The 22,509-nt window shown below is 39.3% G+C and overlaps 1 protein-coding gene across 1 annotated transcript in view; it reads right to left on the reverse strand.

Annotated features, from left to right (window-relative positions):
- LTBP1 (latent transforming growth factor beta binding protein 1) overlaps window positions 1-22,509 on the reverse strand; it is a 423,791-nt gene that overhangs the window by 146,043 nt on the left and 255,239 nt on the right. Inside the window, 1 exon segment of the mRNA XM_021087653.1 lies at window positions 5,793-5,915. Coding sequence (XP_020943312.1) covers window positions 5,793-5,915 — 123 coding nt within the window.

Raw genomic sequence — 22,509 nt, forward strand, 5'->3', positions numbered from 1 at the left:
CCCTGTATCCACTGCACTCACATATTCAGGGTAGTGATAGTATCTTAGGCCCGGGAGGAAGCCATTGAAAAAGTCTAGCTTACAGACCTAATTTTCACTAGTATTGCCATGTTTCAAATTTTCTTTGCTCTATAATTACGTCAATCAAAAAATGTAAATTTATATCTTCCTCAGATATCTAACAGGATGTACTTTTAAAAGGGCCTCTATTTGAATACCTAAGTTACCTGTTAATATTTTTATCATTTCAAAAGACATGCATGGCAATTCCACCTACTTCATTAAACACCTCTAGTATTTTCACATTCTGGTTAAGATGACACATAAACCCAGAAACAATACCCTACCTAGAATGATGCAAGATTGGTGTTTCTATTGTCTGAGTTTCTTTAGCCCAAGATTGGTAGGCTGGTGGTAAAGGACAATTCATTAGCATACCACATGTATTACTTAAAATATGGTATACACGATTATACATTTCATTACATCATAAGGTTGTTAACACCATACTAAAAAAAATCAGTATTACACAAAGATTTCTAAAGAATTAGTGGAAATGGGTATGGGATACGGTCCTGAGGAGAAACCACAAAGTGTGCAGATGGGTTCACACATGTAGGTACACCACAACGTGGATTTTGCAGATTGTATTTTTTGCAGGATGTGTTGCTAAGATTCGGGTGAACAGATTCAGGTACTCTAGACAGGGGGAAAAACATTTTAGAAGCATAAAACCTACTGGAAATGACATTAGTCAGTCAAGAAAACAAATCTTTTGCTCTTGGCTACAGACATGGGAGAAACCTTCCAAAGTAATAACCATACAGCTCGCTACCCACATAGACTCTTTACCATATATCCAAAGTTGAGGGTGATTCAATTATAAACCCCAGTAAGAAGGTAAGAGGCTGTGGTTCTCATATTTGGGCTCCCCAATAGTGTATTCAACAATTTATACTTAATTATAGGGTTGTACAACCAACTTTGATTGTACTTTCAAAGGCATGCTGTTCTTATCAATCCAAAGATAAATGTAAATACTATTAAGCAGATATAAATTAATCTGGTACTTGGAAGAAGTTGAAAAATGGAGAGGACTTGAGAAGTGAGCAGAGAGCTAAACTTTCCTACGAGTTTATTTTCACTCCTCCCTCCCCAAACATCTCCAATAGCCTCATTCACTTCTTGGATAAAATTTTACATTAGAGCTTCAAGCCTTTAAAGCTGAAGGTCCCTGTGTTATGAGGGTTGGGATACAGGTGTGAGGAGCAGGTAACATTGTTATGAAGAGTCTGACAGATGACTTTCCTAGCCGAGTAGGAGCCACTAGGCATCCTTTACAGGAAATGGGCTATTAAAAACAAATTCTGTGAGAACCAAAATAAAAGAAGCAATGATGCTGAGGCCATTGCAAAATCGGGCTAGCTATTGGACAGTGAGACTAAGTAGTGACTCTGCTTAAATAGATTACTTGCTCCAGTCAATTTAGACTATTTTTTTCTCTCTGATTAAAGGCGCAGCTTGTAGAGTAAGACAAATGAACTTTCAAATTTGGGTTCTACCACTTATAGGCTGTGTGACTTTTGGAAAGATCCTTAACCTCTCTGGGCCTCAGTTTCTTCATTTCTAAAATAGGAAAATGACAATATAAACCTCACAGAAATCTTATCAGTATCATATTTGATAATCTATATAAAGTACTTATCACAGTGCCTGGTACTTGGTAGGTAAGAGTAAAGATTTCTATGTCACTATCATGGTTTTTGTTGTTTCTGCTTTTATCTGGGAACAGACAGTTGGCACAGATCTATTTGTCTTTCCAACCTCCAGGTCATGATACACTGAGACCACAAAGTGGGGAAAACTAGGGGCCTGAGCTGAGACAGCCACAGAAGAGGTGGAAATAAAGAAAAAGGCATAAAATAGACTATGAAGATTTAATGACTTTCTTAGAGACCAAAGAAGATGACAGAGTCTGACGCAGGCTGACACAGGCTCCCAGCCTCAAGTCCCAGGAGAACAATGTCACTATGGACAAAACCACCACCTCAGGAAGAAAAACATGTTTTAGGAGGAAAGGAAGACATCTAGCAGTAATTTACCCTACCAGCTTTATAAAACAAGGATCTAGAACTATGAGGTCCAATTCATTAGCCCCTTGCCACATACTGCTACCTCGACACAATTAAGTGAGACACAATTTACAATTCAATCCCTCAGTTACACAAGCCACCTGCGATTAGCATTGTCACATCAGACAATGCAGATACAGAACATTCCTATCACCACAGAAGATTCTATTGGATAACACTGATTTAGCCAAAAGTCAGCAAACTTTCTCTGTGAAAGGCAAAATAAATATTTTGGGCTATGTGGTCCATGTGGTCTCTGTGGCAACTTCTCAACTCTGCCGTGGCAGCCTTTTGAAAGCAGCCGTAGCCAATATGCAAATGAACGGACATGGCTGTGTTCCAATAAAACTATTCACAAAAACTGACACTGGGACAGATCTGGCCCATAGGCTATATATAATTGCCAACCCCTGATCTAGAATCCTAAATTTGAAGGTGCAAAACCCAATTTTAAACCTCAAATGTCAGTTGCTCGCTCTACGATCTCATGAAGTTACTTAGACTCTCCTAGCTTCAGTTCCCTATTTTGTAAAATAATACCTACCTCATGAAGAAGCTGCAGAAACTACAAAGAAAAGATGTTCATTAATATCACTGACTTTTAGAAGGGATGGGTTCGTCATCTTAGGATTTCTAGAGTTAGGGCACAACTTCTGAAACTCATCTTCTTTCTAACCCTCTCTTTCTGTCAACTAGCACCAAGTCTGTGGGTCAAGAATACTATGGAATGGCAAATACCCAGGCTCAGTATTCTTTTATCTGGGCCCTTTTCTACAGAATCTGTGGACACACCCTCTGGAGCATCCATCCTGGAGCTCTTAAATTTCTGAAGAAAATTAGCTGCAGCTCAGCAAGTCAGGAAACTCTCCTACTCCAATTGCAAAGGGTATTGTATTTGCCTTGGATTTGCTGAGAAATCCTGGAGTCTCACCTTTCCCCAGAGATAAGTAGAGGCAGGTCTGGAGAACGCTGTTGCAGTAGTGCCCTTATCCACAGACAGAGAGGTCAGGGGTGGCAAATGCCAGAACCCTCCTCCTTTCCTCTTTCAGGACGGCAAAGTCAAGGACAGAGCTTGGGCAAGGAGAGAAAGTCAAGTGCTTGCAACCTTTGGCTGCCGTCAAGGAATGCTGAGGGTGTTCACCTCTGTGTTTTTGAGAACAGGGAGAGCTTCCCATTGCTCCTTGGGCCCTGCCAAGTGCATTTCTTTGAGTTCACAGAGTCAGCCACACCTTTTATGGCCTGGATATGCCCTAAATTCATGCTGCCTGAATGCACATGGTCAGTCTCCTCCATCTGCTTCCGCGCTCTATCCAAGGCTGTTTTTAGACTTCACAAGAACATTTATTCCAAACAATAAGCGACAGATTTGCCCAGTGCCTTTGTGTGTCTCTGTGTGTGTGCCTGCATGGGTATGGCCCCCAGCTGCCTTCTGCTCCCTCCCCGGGACTATCAAAGGTACCATCACCTTGCCAGGATTTTCTTCTCTTACTTTGTAAGGATCACTTTCTTCCCTCATTCTTTCTCAACTCTTTTCAGACTTCCCCATCGACTTCAAGACATAGTTCCTCCACAAACCGGACTAGACTGAACCAAGTCACAAATCCTAAAGGAACTCTGCATACCTCTCTGATGTCACATGTGGTAAATTCAGAGGAAAGAGAAATAAATCTGCCCACTCCACGCTGGTAAGAAGCCCAGGCTTTAACTTCAAACTTTGAACTGGAACACTTAACTAGCAACAAACGTCTCCTTATACTTATCATTCTAGCTGTTGTAGCTGAACCATAAAATTGAATTATTTATTTTTTCAAATACGAATGGATGGTTATTTAATAAGTTCAGTATTATCTGGGCAATGACAGGGAAAATAAATGCTAAGGAAATGTGCAAGTATCTCAAACATCTCACTGGCAGATTTCTACAATCTTATTAAAACCTGGATGTCTGCCCTTAGCTCTAGACATCAGATCTAGTCAAATAAAACACTTTGCGACAGTCCTCCAAGTTTACCTAATATGCAATGTTCAATGTCGTTATTTCAACTGGACAAGGCAAATTACTTAGGGAAGAAAAAAAATACTCATAGTAAATTCTGTTATCTGAACTCTCAAAATCTCTTCTGTTTAAATTATAAAACTGTATTTAAAATACTTACTCATGTAATTCCAATCAGATAGAAATTATCCCCAAATTATCTGGATATTGTCAACACTGTGATTTTTGGCCTGAAATTTCCCAATCTCTGCTTGAGTTTTCAAATGTACCTTGTTTGCAAACATAATTTCATGGTCTAAAAAAGCCCTACAATTAGGTGTCTGTCTGCTTTGTGATCAGAACTGTCTGTGAAAGAACTCGGAGTAAAGAACTTATGTGCAAAATTCTGTAATCTGCTTTTGATAGGTTTTAAAGGAAAACAGCAGTAATGGGTAATGATGTTCTCAAAACACTCAACGAACTTGTCTAAAAGTGATCAATGAGACTGCCATTTTTATTTTACTACATTTGTCTTTATTTCCTCATGTCTACCCATCACCTTAGGGCACAGAGTTAGAGATGCATGGTTCTCCACAATGGGACCTTCGCGAAGAACATGTCTGGACAATGTGGCAAATTTAAAACTGGGGACCAGAAGGATACAGTTTAACATATACCAAAGTCACATTTAAAAGAGGGTAAATAAAAACAAAAATCTAGCAAGACAAAAATTAATACAGAATCGTTCTTACTATTATCTTGACAGTTTTCCACCATGCCTTAGTTAAAAATGTCTAACTATTATCATCTATGGCTTTGAAAAAATCTGTAGTGTTTACCTATTTTGTAACAGTGGACACAAGTACCTTAAAAATAAGGTAATCTTTTAAAAATTCTGTGTTTGAGTCCTTTACATCTAAAATACATGCATTTCTAATTGTAGGTGATCTGGAGTGATTACACTGGATTCGGTTTGGAGGCAAGAGAGTCTCTTTGGAGAAACTACACCTTTATACCAATATTAGAACACAACGTTTGAGGGAGGATTTTTACCCTTACTAAGTAAAAAAGAAAACCCTAGAGACAGACTCGTAAGGCAAAACAGTTTAACTTCAGGGACACATTTTGGTGATTTGTGAGGACAACAGAATAGAATATTTGACATTAGAACTGGATTAAAAATTCTGAAACATAGGGCCTTGGTAACTATTTCCCAGACTCTTCCAACCAAGAAAGCACAGTGAAACGTCATTAAATCAGACTCAAATGACTCAGAATTTGGATTAATTAAAGACAGAAGCTGGGACAAAGTTTAATCCCACCTAAATAATGCTTAAAAACACTCATGAAGGAAAAAAAAATCTGTTTTCATCTCTTAAGTATCCTAATTTTAATTAACTGTTTTCTTTGCATCAAAGTATATGTTTTCTGTGTCCCTGTTCTCTACCTTGAGTTTTAGCTACCATTTTTTTCTGAACACAATAAAACTGCATTTTTGCAAAGATTTCATAAAATAGATTTATTGTAGTAGATCAAGCCGCCTTCTCCCTCTTGCCTTTTTCATGACATTTTCCTGCATATTTATGATATTCAGCCAGCCACTGAGTCTTCACCTTCTTTTGGATACTCCTCCCCAACCCTCCCCTCAAAACTGATTCAAAATACGAATAAAAAGTGATTACTTACGAACACAACTAGAAAAGGTAGGATCCGGCCCAAATCCCATTTTGCAGGTACATCTGTAGCTGCCCATGGTATTCAAACACTCACCATTAGGGCATACACCCTGTAGCTGGCATTCATTAATATCTGCAAGAAAACAATTGTTTTAAAAGGAAAAGTCAAGTCTGGTTGAACAAATTCTGGCTATAAACTTCATTCTCTCTTCCCTTTTTTTTTTTTTTTTTTTGTCTTTTTAGGGCCACACCCACAGCACATGGAGGTTCCCAGGCTAGGGGTCGAATTGGAGCTGTAGTTGCTGGCCTACGCCACAGGTGCAGCAATGCCAGATCCGAGCCATGTCTGCAACCTACACCACTGCTCATGGCAATGCCAGATCCTTAACCCACCGAGCGAGGCCAGAGATCAAACCTGCATCCTCATGGATGCTAGCCAGATTCATTTCCTCTGAGCCACAATGGGAACTCCAGTTCCCTCTCTTTTTTACTATAGTATCTCTCAGGTGTAGTAAATGAGATATGCTAGCAGCATTTAATGCAACAACAATTTAATCAAATCAAATCTGTATTAAACATCCATAATTCAACAAATATTTACTATGCACCTATATGTACCTGGTTCTAGTCTAGATACTAGAGATTTACCAGTTAATAAAACTGACAAAAGATTCCAGCCTTCACAGAGCTTATGTTCTAGTGTTAGAGTTTGTTAAGTATTATGGAGCATACAGGTCAGGCTCAAGATGCTTACTTAGAAGATACTTAGAGTCTAGTTGTACTTATAACTATGTAAAAATTAAGAAGTGAAAATCAGTCAAGTTATCATCATCAGAAGAGAGGTCACAAACTTGAAGAGGTTAAATTATGAGCTTACAAAGAGCTACTCGAGGAAGTTGGAGGTAAGGGTGCCTGCAGCACAGACAAGGAAGGAAGACTTCATTAGGGTTGAACTTGGGGAGATGCTGGACAGATGGGCAGGAAGGGGTGAATGCTCTACATGGGTGGACACTGGAGCAGGAAAGGGGATCAGGAAATCATGAGTCAAACCACTGGCTGGAAAAGAAGTTTCAGGAAGGTGAAGCGTTGGAAAAAAAGCTGCGTAAAGCCAGGCTAGGTTTGGATCCAATTTTATTGAGAACAGGGAAATATCCTAAAGGGTTGTGAGCAGGAGGAAGATATAATCAAGGGCAGGCTCTAAGGAAATGCATCTGGCCAGCACATGGCTTGGTGAGAAGAGATTACAAGTTTGACTGCTGAAGGAATAATGCAAGTGTGAGACGGGTGACAAGCCAGGCTGATGACAGTGAGAATAATCAGGACAAGAAGGAACGAAGTTTTTTTTGAAGGAACAACTGACAAGGCATGGTGCTTGACTGGCCAACACAGCACTGGAGAGGAAGAGACGTCAGAGGTGTCTGCGAGGCTTCTAATCTGAGGAAAGAGGAAAAGACACTGCTGGTTTTATGGAAAGTTCTGTGAAGGAAAGAGGCAGATGAAGAGGTACGTTTGACACTTAGAAGGTCAGGCGGGGATGCTCAAGTATAAATATATCCAGCAGCAGGAACAGCAGATTCAGGAATAAAGAGAACGGCAATCATCACTGGCAATAGAGACCTAAAGTCATTTGCATGTGGTGACGGCTATGGTCTCAATGTTTTGAGTCCCCCCCTCCCCTGCCCCAATTCATATGTTGAAATTCTAACTGCCCCCCATCCCCCACAAAGATGATGGTGTTAGCAGGTCAGACCTTGGGAGGCACTTAAGTCATGAGGGAGGAACCCTCATGATTGGGATTAGAGCCTTATAAAGGGGGCTCCTGAGAGATGCCTAGCCCTTTCCACTATCTGAGCAAACAACGGAGAAATCTGCAAGTGGAAGAAGGCCCTCACCAAAAGGTGACCATGCTGCTGCCTTGATCTGGGCCTTCCCAGCCTCCAGGACGGGGAGCAATAAATATCTGTACTTTTTAAGCTACCCAGTCAGGGGCAGCACAGCTGGACTAAGACAGTGACCCAAGGGGAAATGGAAATGATTTGGAAGAGGAGAAACCAAAATACGGTTCTTTTAGAAAAAAGGCTTTAGAGTCATTTGCAAAGGTAATTAAAAATAAACAGAATGTGACAGGTTAAAAGTAAAAAATTAGTAGTCATCTATTTTATTCAGGGCGGCTTACAAGTTAATAGTTAACAGACTTGGCTATTAGTGTTCCATTGCAAATTATATTTACTTCCTTCATATTCATTTGAATAAAACTTCTATTAAGGATCTTAAAATATCAATTTTCTACATTAAAACTGAACCATGGTAGCACAACATTACTAGCAGAATCTTCCCATAAAAAGGCAAATGGAGTCCACGATGAATCATTATCTGTTTGTTTCACATTCTAAGTAGCCAAAGATAGCTATGTGACATCTTTTATCTGACACATGCAATTTTAACTTAATTTCAGTGACATTATGACATTTTCAATGACATTCAAATGACAACCCAACCCCTATTTGTTGTATAAGTTCTACACCATTCCAGCTTCGACCCAGCTGGAAACTGGTAAAGTTAAGTGACACCTGGCACAGCATATGGTCCAGTACCTGCTCATGTTACTCTTTATCAGAGTGTGTATTGTACTGTAATGCACATTTATGCACAGCATGTAATCGAAAATATTCCCTTATAACTCATTCTCCTTAGGAAAACCACCATGAAGGACCAGGAAGAATGCCAAGGCCAGTAGGGGCTTACGGAGTACAAGAAAAAACCCTATCATATGTCCCAACTTAAACCTCAAATTTGGGTAACCAGCTAGTTGTGATCAAAAAGGCTGGACAAAAATCTCTCCTCTGCTTCCCCTCAGGTTCCCATTAGGGTGTGACTATCAGCCTTCCTCTTTCTCCAAGTGGCCTTTGCTCTGTTCACTGGTTGCACTATAACCAACACCTTCCATGTTTACGTCTCAGGACCCAGAATGTTTCCTTCTCTGGAAGTTTCTATGACATCACCATCCCAACCTCTCTGCCAGCCGCAGGTTAAGGTGGTGCTTTTCCCCCACAAAGCATAGATGCCTGATATACAACCACTGCCTCGATGTCCCCTCTGTAACTCTCAACATTGTCCATTGCCTCGACCGTGATGCCATGGGAACAGAGGACAAGAATTCAGACTGAAAAAAGAAATAAACAATATGGCTATTGATAGGAAGAAGTAGAAAAAAATCCATGAAGAGGAACCACGTAAAACATTTCCTACCTTCTCTACTCTAGTTAGTATGTGCCACCAGCATAGCAACACCACTTCTTCTAATCTTGGCTCCAGAAACCCAGAATCATGGACACACTCTCGCAGCTTCTAGAAAAACTCCCGTTTCCTTCAACTGCCTCAATTTATTTTTTATTTTATTTTAGTCTTTGAGGGCTGCCACCTGTGCATATGGAGGTTCCCAGGCTAGGGGTCAAATTGGAGCTGTAGCTGCCAGCCTGCACCACAGCCACAGCCATGCTGGATCCAAGCTGCATCTGTGACCTAAACCACAGCTCATGGCAACACTGGATCCTTAACCCACTGAGCAAAGCCAGGGATCAAAGCTGCATCCTCATGGATACTACTCAGGTTAGTTACCATTGAGCCACAATGGGAATGCCTCAATTTATTTTCTACTGTATTCTCTAAAATACTATAAATTAGATATTAAGATTTTTCTTTTAAAATTTATATACAGCAAAGTATATAAGTCTTAAGTATATGGCTAAACGTTTTTGCATACACACGTGTCTACATACAAGTACATACATATACGTGTGTGTGTACATACTGTGTAACCACCATTCCAATCCTGCCTTAGAACATTCCACAGCCTCAAAGGGATCCTTGCTGATATACAACCACTCAACATCTCTGTCCCCACAATAAATTCCGTATTCTGATTCTTACCATCATTGATTAATCTTGCCTGACCTTAAACTTCAAATAAAGGGAATCATAAGGTATATATTCTTTTATCTGACTTTGTATTAATTATTGTCCCTAGGAGATTGATCAATGCTGTTGCATGCAGTTCATTTTTCACTGCTCTGTTATACTTTATTGTGTATAATTTTTTTTTTTTTTTTTTTTTTTTTTTTTTTTTTTTTTTTTTTTTTTTTTTCATATTTCCACTGTCTACTGTAGATACAACAACCATACCGTTATATGTAGTGCATGTCACCACTACAACAACCGAATCATGTTATCATTTCATGGCCACTATTCTGCTATTGATAGATATTTGGGGGGTTATTTTCAACCATGCTCCTACAAACATTCCTCTATACGTATATGAATAAAAGGCCTTTCGGTTGGCCTAGGTACTCCTTTATCTTGGATAATTACTAGAAATAGAATGGTCCTTTCTGTACTTAGCAACTCTGGGTCACTTATTTATTTATTTTTGTCTTTTGTTTTTTTTAGAGCCACACCCGCAGCATATGGAGGTTCCCAGGCTAGGGGTCTAATCGGAGCTGTTGCTGCTGGCCTACGCCACAGCCACAGCAATGTGGGATCCGAGCCACATCTATGACCTACACCACAGCTCATGGCAATGCCAGATCCTTAGCCCACTGAGTGAGGCCAGGGATCGAACCCACAACCTCATGGTTCCTAGTTGGATTTATTTCCACTGTGCCACAATGGGACCACTCTGGGTCACTTAATAAGGCTCATATTTACTTCAATAAATATGGTCAAATAGTTGTCCAAAGTGGTTGTGACAATTTCTATTCCCAGTACCAAGGGCTCCACAGCCTCATCCAGTTACTGTCAGTCTTTTTCATCTGAGTCACTCAGGGGGGAGTGTAGTGTTATCTCACGGTGGTTTGACTGCATTTCCTTTGCATATATTAGCCATTCAGATCTAAAAACAGCCTCCCACAATCTTAGCATCAGTAAGACCGCTTCCCTCTACTGTTCAGGGAGGATCGGTCCTGATTCTCAGAGTGGGATGTGCTTAGCTACGGGACACTCCGGGTGGTTCAAGGCCTGGGGCACATGCACTGGGTGGACACCTGAAAGTGAACACAGTGTGGCTAGTCCCCCTTGACACAGAATTCTCTCCAAATTGTCAAGAATGCCCTCCCTGAAAAACTCACACAGAGGAGATGAAAATATGAGTTGCTAAGTACAGAAAGGGCCATTTTAAAGTGAGGTTGTCTGAGGAATGGTGAAGTGAAGAGGGGGCGCTGGCTCCGTGAGGGGGCCTGAAGGGTTTCATTCACTCACCTCAATGTCTGTCTGTCTATATCTGGATGGTCCCCGACTGTCTCAGGACTGTGCTCTGGCCTGAGTGAGAAGCCAAACAGACAGGGTCCCCAGATTGCTGAGTCTGGGGTTGTGTAGTGTGAGATTTACAAGAGCAGAGGCCTAGCATCCCCATGTCTGAGCGGGACTTGAAGGTGGTTCATCAGACAAAACTGCTTTGTGGACCTGTCCCTGAAGCCTGAGCACCCTGAACACCTCTTTCAAGCAAGCAGTCCCCCATTTCATCCGCTTTAAACATTGAACTTCTAAAGAGGATGGCATTTGTCAAGAAAACGTGAAATTCACTGATAGGCTCTTTCTGTGAAAAATCATATTCCAGGTTTTAACATTTCACAAATAAAATTTAAAAAGTTTTCTACTCATATTGTTCATTCCTAAAATGCAAAATTTTGCGTCTAAAAATTAGATAGACATTTTTTTGCCACTTCATTCTTCCATCCCATCTTTATTCCTCAGAGGATTGTGGGTGGCTAGATAGCTCATGTCTTTTGTGCTTAAAAAAAAAAAAAAAAAAAAAAAAGGCAAAAAACATATCCTCTATGGTTTTTCATTTAAAAGCTCAGGAATTAGCACGAAACATGAGCAGTTATCTAAATGACTTTTTGAAGTAGCCAAGCTCTTAAAGACCTTTCTAAATAAATTGAAGGAAATTAGAGATTCACAAATGCATTAAGAACAAAACATGGTTATAACTAAACATGTTCTATTTAGATATGAGAAATTTAAGGATTAGGCTAAGAGAAGGCGTTATCAGGCCCAAGTTCAACAATTGTATGGAACATGATCAGCTAATTATGAATCATAATTCTATTCAGACTTCATTTCCTCGGGCTATTTTCTTTTTAAAAATCAAATAAAGGTGTCTAACTCAATTATACTTTTTATAAATAACTTATAGTTGACCACTATAATTGTGTTCTGGAAGTCTCATATTTTACAGGGTCAGTCAATCTCCCTGAATGTATTCTGATTAAACTGAAAGTGTTGTAGTATTTAGTTTAAAAAAAAAAAAAGTAAACAAATGAATTTGTTCATTGTTCTCCTTCTGCAGATCACCAAATTTTTCCGGACAGTTGTGGAATTCTATCTCTTGAAGGAGTGATATCACCACTTGCACACAGCACCGTTTACTGTGTCCAAGGATGAAGCGCCAAATGAATGGCTGAAAGAACAGGCACTCTCCAAGAACCAGTCACCCACGCCCTTACCTCCACCTGAACTGCTCTGTTGGGTAGTCTAGATGCTTATAGAAGCAACCAGGAAGATGGAAACTCATACAACTCCATGTGCACTTTTGGAGTAGGCCAAAATCTAGGGGGTTACTGCTAATATGAAGATTTACATACTTCATTCACTTAGAACATTTATAAAGTGTCTCTGCCCAGTAGAACTCACCATGTACCTCTGGCCACATACCAAGTTTGATGATCCAAAAAATAATACCACCAAAAAATGCACACTATTATATATGAAATGGATGGTCAACAGGGACCTGCTGTAGAGCACAGGGAATTTTACTCAATATTCTGTGATAACCCATAGGGGGAAAGAATCTGAAAAAGAATTGTTATGTGTATATGTATAACTGATTCACTTTGTTGTATAGCAAAAATTAACACAACATGTAAATTACCTATACCTCGATAAAACTTTGAAAAATGAAAAAAAATATATAAAACTGCTCTTCTTATAAATCTGAAATGGCTGAATATTGGCAGGGTTGCGTGGTTCAACCAAATAGAAACGAAAGAGAAGGCTGGGGCATCTACTACCCAGATAGTATAAAAATACAGAGCAGTTGGGAAATGGGCGTAACAAGAGACTCTTCAAACAACTGCATGTAACACAGGCTGCATTTGAGCATTAGGGGATGATACAATAATCTAGTACAGTGAGGTAAGAAGCCTCATCATCATTCTATTTACAGCAGCTTTATCTCACTGGAACTTCATGACAGTTTTGGACAGTGAGAAACACAACAGTTATTCCCATTTTAGAGAGAGAACTTTGTCCAAGCTCTTATTTTTTTTTTAAAAGGGTTAAGGGAGAATGGACATCTAATGGGAGAAACATCCCAGTAAGACTTAGTTTGGTAACTAGGACCCTAAATTATGTCACCTAGAGCAAGTCATTTATTTTCTCTTGATCTCACTTTCCTCTCCCGCAACCCAGACAATCCCCAAGGTGGCTTCTAGCTTAAGCATTCTCATTTCAAAACAATCTGCCTGTTGCCAGGGCTGAAAATGCCAAGGAATAAATAAAGAATGACGCGGAATGCATAACATGTATCACGACTAGCCTAAGCACCCTGTGGGAAATAAGCATACTTTTACATCTCTCCTCTCCTATAGGAAAGTATGTAGGTTTAACAAAGTGAGTAATAATTTACTGCCTTTTTAGTGATGCAAGTTTATAGAGGAAATGAGGCATGTCCGGTAATCAACAGGAATTGGGTACAAGGTGAGAACAGTACATGCAGATCTCTATACTGTGTGAAAATATGAAGCCGTCTGGAGATTCTGCTGTGACTACTCAGTTTTTGCTGATGGAAAGAAATTCCACTGCACAATTTAGCAGTATGACTTCCAGTTGAAAGCAGAAAAAACACCTCGTGAGGTGAGTAATTTTCCTAGCCAGGCAGGCCATTTGGTTATTTAATAAGGATCACTTACTTTAGATAAAGGAGTTCACCCTCTGAGAGGACGTGAGTATTTCTTAAACTCCCCAGGAAGGAGCTTCACCCCAGTATACATGCCCCTGGAGGAAAGTGACACAGGGTACACATAGGCTTGTATACTTTTATTTGAGGGAATAAATGTCTAGATCTTGAGCCTTCATGTGTTTCTAAAAGTGACCTGCCTAAGAACACATTTGCCAATCTCCTTTTCTCTCTCTCCTTTACTGTCTCCATTGTCTTCATAAACTCTAAGGCACACCTCTTTTTTATATTTTTAATTTTGTATTATAGTTGATTTACAATGTTGTATCAATTTCTGCTGTACATCAAAGTTACCCAGTCATACATACATATATATGCTTTTTTTTTCATACTATCTTCCATTATTTTCCATCCCAAGAGATTGAATATAGTTCCTTGTACTATACAGTAGGACCTCATTGGCCATGCATTCTAAATGTAATAAGTTTGCATCTACTAACTCCCATCCATCCCACACCCTGCTCCCTTGGCAACCACAAGTCTGCTCTCCAAGTCTGTGCGTCTGTTTCTGTTCTATACATAGGTTCATTTTAGATTCCACATATAAGTGATATCATATGATATTTGTCCTTCTCTTTCCGACTGGCTTCACTTAGTCTGATAATCTTTAGTTGCATCGATGTTGCTGTCAATGGCATTATTTCATTCTTTTTACAGCTGAGTAGTATTCCATTGGGTACATCTCCCACATCTTCTTAATTAAGGCATACCTCTTGCCCATCCAGAATCCTTCTAGGTACACTGCCCTACTACATGAAATGTTCAAAGGCACCAAGAAATTCATAAATAGATCCCCCTCTGAGGAAGAGCAATGTCTGATTTATTTCATAAGAAGGCCTGGTTGTGCCAGTTAGGTTAGACAGCAGATATTATTCTTAAATAACTCTGTAGCTCCAAGGTTTGGATGAAAACATGTTTCAAGCCCACATCTAAAATAAATATGCCAGAAATGAATCTACTACATCTATGTTTTTGATAAAAAATGTAAATATAAGCTTAAAAAATGTGTGACTATCTCTATGTTTTTCAAAATTATTTTAGGAGATGAAGAAAGAAAAAATGTTGGAAGATCCAAATTCTAGAGTCATTTTACCCAAGGCATTTTATATAAAACCCAAGCTTTGTGAGACTTATGCTAAAACAAGAGTCTGTGGCGATATAATGACAAACACCATATATTCACATCCACGAGCTCATGAAAGGCCCTGAGAGGTCCTTTGGCCAGGACTCTTGGTTTTCTCTACACCATTTAGCGATGGAAGCTTTTTTCTCCCCACACCATCTATTAACATCCTTCTGAACTGGTGGTCTGTGGAGCACATTTTGTGAAATGTTGCTCTCTTGGGCCAGCCCCACAAACTACTATATGGGTGTTTTGTGGTTCTGCTGGTTTCCACCTAGGCCCCACTGCTGCTGTAGCCTCCCTCACGACCTGCAACTGTCCCACCTTTATGAAATAGTAACATAGCATGGGATGGATTCAATCACTGGACTCACTCAGAAGAAGTGAACCACCATGGGAACAACTCTCTGTCTTCCAATCCTTCTGTCTGCAGGGTAACATGATAAAGGAGTGATCATAGTCCAGAGAACAGCCTGTATTTATTTCTTGGTACATGTGTGCTACACATGGAAGATACACATCTCTGCTTATCTTGGATTTCTGACTAGCATCTACAGACACAACATTAATTTCTCCTTGAAACATTCACAGTGATATATCTATCATGGGCTTTCTTCATCACTCGTGATACAACAGGCGTCTCCCCATTGATTTTACAGCCCCAGAGATTAAGGTCAAAGAGCTATTGGAAAGTACAATGTGCTAATGACTCACTTCACCACTGCCTTTCCTGAAGAAAAGTGAATAAAATAAACAGACATTTCCTTTTTGAATCCTAGCCCAGTGATAGGAGCGCAGTAAAAGGATACACCAGAAAATGATTCTAAAGTGGATGGGAATGGGTCCCAAATTGATTTTAAAATGCTCTTTAAATTCTTACTCAAAATATTGTGCCTATTTAAACTAGAAAGAGCAGCAGGAGTTCCCAGAGGATCCTAGGATGGTAAAGTAACACCTTTCCATCAGTCAAATGTATCAATTCACTGACTACCGCGAGACGTGATTCAGCATCACGTTAAGTATTCCACCAGTGTCTGGGATTAAACTACTAAGAAGAGCGGAGCCATGCAATGAATCCAACAGGCTGAAGAAAAAGAGTTTTAAACATTTTCAGTATTTTGAATAATTTAATTATCTAGTCAGGTTGACTCCAGTCTTAGTTTGCCCCTATTGATTTTCTACTCTGATTTTCCCAACAGGTAGCAGGAACAGTGGATTCTAAGCTTCATTTTTATACCCACACTACTCTCCTAAACATATTGCTTATTTCCTACTAGAAAGAAACAAATACCACAACAATCAATTCCCTTATGATACTGGAACTGAAAGGGACTGCAGAAACAACACTAACTGTAGCAAGTATTGCGTAAACTGAGATGTCACAGAAGAATATGCTGAAGGAAGGGAAAAGGCCCTGAAAGCTTTTAGAGGAAAACATCAATGCCTATTATCCCTTCACTAGCCAGAGCTCTGGATATTAAAAACTGGCATTGGCCACATGCTGTTAAGAGAAAGAAGCCAGACACAAAATCCACATACTGGACAATTTAAAGACTCATAGGAAGACAACTCATCTATGCTTATAAGAATTAAGACAGTGATTACTTCTGGGGAGGAAAAAGGGAGAAAGTAAAGATTGAGAAGGGACAGAGGGAGGATCCTGGGGGTGCAGAGGATCTCCTGTTTCTTGACTTGAATACACAGTTACGTTCACTTTGTAGTATTCACTGAGCTAATTCTCTAGGATTGTGCATTGATCTCTCTGTTGGTTACACTTCAATAAAAAACTTAAATGTATAATATACGTAATAAACCACATAATCTCTAATATTATCAGACTCTCTTCACCAGTCCTCCTTCCCCTTCCCTCATCTCCTCCCCCTCCTCTTTTTTTTTTTTTTTTTTTAAATGGCCATATCCACAGCATGTGGAAGTTTCCCGGCCAGGAACTGAATCCAAGCTGCAGCTGCAACCTACACCACAGCTGTAGAAACACCAGATCCTTTAACCCACTGTGCTGGGCAGGGAATCAAACTGGCACCTCCTCAGTGACTCAAGCTGCTACAGTCAGATTCTTAACCCACTGCACCACAGCAGAAACTCTACCAGTACATTTTCATTAAAGTCTCTTAAGTTTAGGTGTAAAGTGACCTCACAGCAATACAAACAAAGAGCTTCACTTCCTCTTTTCACTAGCAAAACCCACATACACATGATAAGACTCTACAAATCAGCAAGGGGTTATGCACTGATTTCCAAAATGGCCCAAATTCTCTGCCTCTCCACCCTGGCCTAACCAGCCCTAGGCAACCATAAGCTCATCCTAGACGCATGACTGAGCCCAGCCGAGATCTTCCCCATCTGGCCTGGCGCAGCAGAACGGTCCAGCTGCTTTAGGATGCTCCTGTTAAGGGGGAAGGGAGAAGAGGTGATACTGGAAGGTAAGCACCTTAGGAGGAATGTTCCAAAGAAAAGCGAGCTTAAAAAAAATCCAGCCCCTAGGCACATAAACATTCTGCTTGTTAAAGAGTTCTTGGCTAAAACGAAGGTACAATGGCTTGCTAATAACATGAGAGAAAAATATTTCCTTTAATGAAAGAGCAGACATACTTCAAACAGGAAAATGTGCTATAAAAATAAACAAGAAAGTATAGAGAACTCTGATTCCTAAACCAGACTACTTAAAGCACCTAGTAGGATAGTTTAATCTAGAGAGTAAAAGAATTAGAGAGCATCTAATATCCCTGCCGATGCCGCTCTTATTGAGCAAGGCTCTAAGTTGTGGTTTCCCCACCTCTAACAAGCAGATGCAGTTGTCAGGAATTAATGACCTGCAAAGCATGATGAGAAGTACTACAAACTACTATAAAAATGTTAGAAGCAGAGGGAGGGGAGCCTAGGCATCAGAGGTAGATTCTATTACCCTCCAGCTATGTCATCTTCCACCACTTAATTTCTTTGAGACTCAGAGCTCTTTCACTACAAGTTTTTTTTTTTTTTTTTTTTTTTTTTTTTAATTAACAACACTCTTTATCTCACAGGATTATTGTGAGAATCATGGCATAGCTGAAGGGCTCAACCCAATGGCTGCCCTCAATAAGTGTTCAATTAGCACTAGCAAAATACACAAATAGGTAGGTAAAAAGATGTGTAGGCAATGACCACAAAGGAAATTTATTGTATTAGAAAAGAGAAAGGTATCCAGTTGTTCTTACGCAAGCACTACCATAAGGAGAAAAGTACCACATAAATAACATAAGCAGTAATTGGAAGCAGAGCAACAGGCAGCCTAAGTGGTTCTGCCTCAGGACAAAGTCTCGGGGAGAGCTGGGTGAGAACCCAAGATTACTAGAGGAAGAACTTAGGTTAGGCACCAAAGTTCATCAGGACTGAGTGCTGGAGAGCATAGGAAACTTTGACCACTTATGGCACTGGCTGTGTCAGGATCACTGTCACCGAAAATATATTGATGTCTACAAGTCATCACTGTCTCCCTTGTTCCTGGCTCCTATCACTGCAAAAAGGGCCACAACTGGGTGAGTGGGCCTTGAAAGAGAGGGCAAGACAGGGAGGGAGAGTAGAGAGCACCCATACAGTTGTTCCTTGGTATCCCTGGGGGATTGGTTCCAGGACCCCCTTCTCCCTGCACAGACCCCCATATCCATGAATGCTCAAGTTCTTTACATCAAATGGCATAGTAAGGCCAGCCCACCACTGACTGTGCTAGTTGAAGAAATATACTAGCTCCATGAAAATTTGGTCTCATTCTAAACTCTTTGAAGCAAATTAAAAATGCCAATAGAGGAACAAACAAAATTCATAACATTAATTAATAAACAAACTATATGATTTTCCCACCTATTTAAAATAAAACCTTGAAAAGAACTGACATTCCCTAGCCACTAGGCACTGTGCCAAACAAATTTCAAATCCATCCTGCTTCCACCCCCAAATACCTTTGCAATCTCACCCACCTCCACTTGTGGGACTTGCCATGCACAAGCCTGGTGCATGTCCTCACACACCTGTGTCTTAGTTCCTGCCAAGCCTAATACCTACCCTACCCCAGAGCATCATCTTTCCCAAATTACCATTGTTTAAGAGTAAAATTATTTTTCTACACAGAAAACTCAGAAGAAACTATTTAAAACCACAGGAGTTAGTTCTAGAAACACAATATTTTACAAAATAATTTTGCTCAGAGTCATAGTCAATATAAAATACCCGCAGAAAACCTAAATAAAAATGTACAGGGCCCATGTGAGGAAAAATATACTACTTAACTGGCCTTCATGTGTTTTCAAATTTATAGAGAAAAAGAAATAAGGAAGGAGAGGAGGGAGTTCCTGTCGTGATGCAATAGAAACAAATCTGACTAGGAACCATGAGGTTGCGGGTTCGATCCCTGGCCTCGCTCAGTGGGTTAAGGATCCAGCATTGCTGTGGCTGTGGTGTACGCTGGCAGCTGTAGCTCCAATTAGACCCCTAGTCTGGGAACTTCCATATGCCATGGGTGTGGCCCTAAAAGCCAAAAAAAAAAAAAAAGAAAGAAAAGAAAAAAAGAAATACACTCTCAAACTTCTACTTATATGTATATATAAATACTTATTATTATTATTGTATATATATATAAGATTGGTAGGAAATATATTTATGTATATGTAAATATATTATTATTATTATATATGATTGGTAGGAAATTTAACAAAACATATCAATTTGATAATTTTATTTTTTATACATTTCTCTAGTTCCTAAATATTCCTACTTATAAAAATAAATCAAAGGTTTTTTTGAAGGAATATATTTTTAATTGCCATTTATGACTTTCTAACTCGACGGGAATTTTCCTTTAAAATTTCATAGTGTTTGGGTCATTTCTTACAGCGCTTACTACCAACTGCCTTGATGTTTTAATCATATGTGAGGACAGTGATCTTTTTAAGGGTAAGAACTGAGTTTTATCAATATATTTCATAGTGTCCCCACTAAATTGTCATTAAATACCTATAAAACAAGTGAGTGAATGAATGAATGGAACACTGATGGGCTGCTTAATTACAATGGATAAAAAGACTCTCTGTGGATACAGAGAGTTAATTATATAATTTGAAGTTTTCTGATAAGCTTTTCAATATCCTTAAAGAAAAATAACTTATTATACATATATTAAATACCACATTCCAATATTGAGTTCTTAAAAAAAAATTCAATCTTGATACAGACACACTCTTTTTTTTTGGCTGCACCCACTGTATGCAGAACTTCCTAGACTAGGGATCGAACCTGTGCCGCAGCTGTAACAACACAGAAACCTTAACTGCTAAGCCACCAGGGTACTCCATGGATACATTCTTTTCTTTCTTTTTAAAGAAACACAGTAAGTTCATGCTTTGGCATTCATCCCTGTGCCAAACATACAGCAATTACAGATAAATTACAAAAGAAAACCTAAAAATGAGATCAATAGCCCAGTAAGCCTGTAATGGCATAGAAATGCATGGTAGTGGGTGAGCCACTTGAACCTCTGGGTCTGCTGTCTGGAGAGCAGCAAGGGAAGCCAGGAGTTTATCAGCTGAGGGTAACTAAACCTGTCCTAGCAAAAACATCCCTTCCTCAGCAACTGAAATCTGGCTACACTTTCCAAAAGGCTTAAAAAGTTAAATGCATGAAAATAGTTTTTTAGTAGTAAATCAAGAACAGGTTAGCTACGAAAAATAATTAGAAACCTCAGAAATGAAAAATAATCTTAAAATTAGAAGTGTGAACAGATGGGATAGAGTCTATATAGGCAGAGTAAAGCAGCAATTAGAAAACTGGAAAACAGAACTGAGGTATTCATGCATAATGCAGCAAAAACAAAAGGATAATAGCCCAAAAGACTTGTTCAGAGATATGAAAAATAGAGACGATCCAACACTCATTGAAGAGGCGTTTCAGCGAAAAAGCACAGTGGAGAAGCAATATTTGAAGAGATATCAGTTGCTCTCAGGTGGATTACGCACTCTGCCTCCTGAATAAAATCAAGATAAATCCAAATATAAACAAAGTCCTGGTAAAACTACAGAACATCAAGAGATGATCTCCACAGAGAGAAGGATTATCCAGAAAGGAAGTATCAAAAACTAGTCAGAAAGACACTGATATAACATAGTCAAAAGTATTATTGGAAGATAACTGTTCAACTATAATTGTACACTCGACTAGTCTCATCATAGAATGCACTCAAAATAAAGTTATTTTCAACGTATAAAGTTTCTACTTCTCGGTGGTTCTCATTTAAGGAACCATTTAAGGATATGACTTCAAAATATACAGTAGCAAATACAAATGCAGGATACCCACGTAAATGTGAATTTCAGATAAATAATACTTTTAAAAATGTGTGTCCCAAATTATTTGCTGTTTATCTGAAATTCAAATTTAACCGGGCTTCCTCTATTTTATCTGGCAATCCCACCACAAAAGAAAACATGAACCCAGAAAGCAGGCAGAGGACACAAGAAACAACACTGAGTGCAAAAACTAATGTCAGTAAATTCACTTAACTACGAACTATATGGGGAAAAAAATTATTTCCATTAACTATACCTCTGAGAGTAATTTCCAAATGATAACTCTTGTGTAAGCCTCAAATCCACTTCCTTTTAAATATGCAAGAAGTTGTCATAATGGCCTTTGGACATTTCTACATTAAAAGAAGTGGAAATCCAATAACCGTTTTCCTGGCATGTATCTCAAAGCCTGTTATATTGTAAATAGGGCATGCAATTAATCATAAGAAACATAAGAAACTTGTTCTAAAGTTGGGAATCACTTCATCTCACCCTACCTGTCTATTTAAAACAAACAAACAAACAGTTGTACTTTTTGGCATGAATTCTGGAGCGAAGTATCACGGCACTATGCCACAGGCCATATTATTTTCTCCAGCCAAGTAAGTTTTCTTGAGGGTCTTTTCCGTACCTTCTGGCCCCCTCAAAGCACTCAAAACTGGTTTTCCTCTATGTGTTCGCCATACTGCAGTCAGAAGCAGTTTTTTGATAATCACTATGAGGTGTGAAATGTAAGCTATAGTCTAGCAAGCTTTTCATAACCAACAAGTCCCAGGCATGGCTTCCCTATGTGGATTATTATTCAAGATTGGTGAGTTTCATTTAATAACAGAGATATTCCTCTGAAAAAAACGATCTTTTCTGTGGTTCAGATAAAATTCAATTTCAGATGGACTTTGGGGTGCTTTTTATCAAAAAGGAGTCCTGCAGTAAACGTTTGGTAGATTATTATTGTGTCTTGGCATATCTGTTTTGTAAATTTACTTTATTAAAGCAGAATGACCAGTGTAATGAAATGATGCCAAAAGAAAGTTATGTGGACAGCTCTTTCATATTTGCTTTAAAGGGCTCATCTGGAGTCAGCTGAAATTCAGCTAGTTGGACGAGTGAACAAAGCAAATTACGTCCTGCTGATTCGAACTGATTTAATTACACTCAATCCAAAGGGCAAGACTGATGTCTTATTCATCATTCATCATATAGCCTGAGTCTGTAGCTCAGGAGTGTCCCGCCAACTGATGTTTGTGGATGATGGAAT

The sequence above is a fragment of the Sus scrofa genome, chromosome 3 (genome assembly GCF_000003025.6).
Source record: "Sus scrofa isolate TJ Tabasco breed Duroc chromosome 3, Sscrofa11.1, whole genome shotgun sequence".
In the NCBI taxonomy this organism is placed as follows: Eukaryota; Metazoa; Chordata; class Mammalia; order Artiodactyla; family Suidae; genus Sus; species Sus scrofa.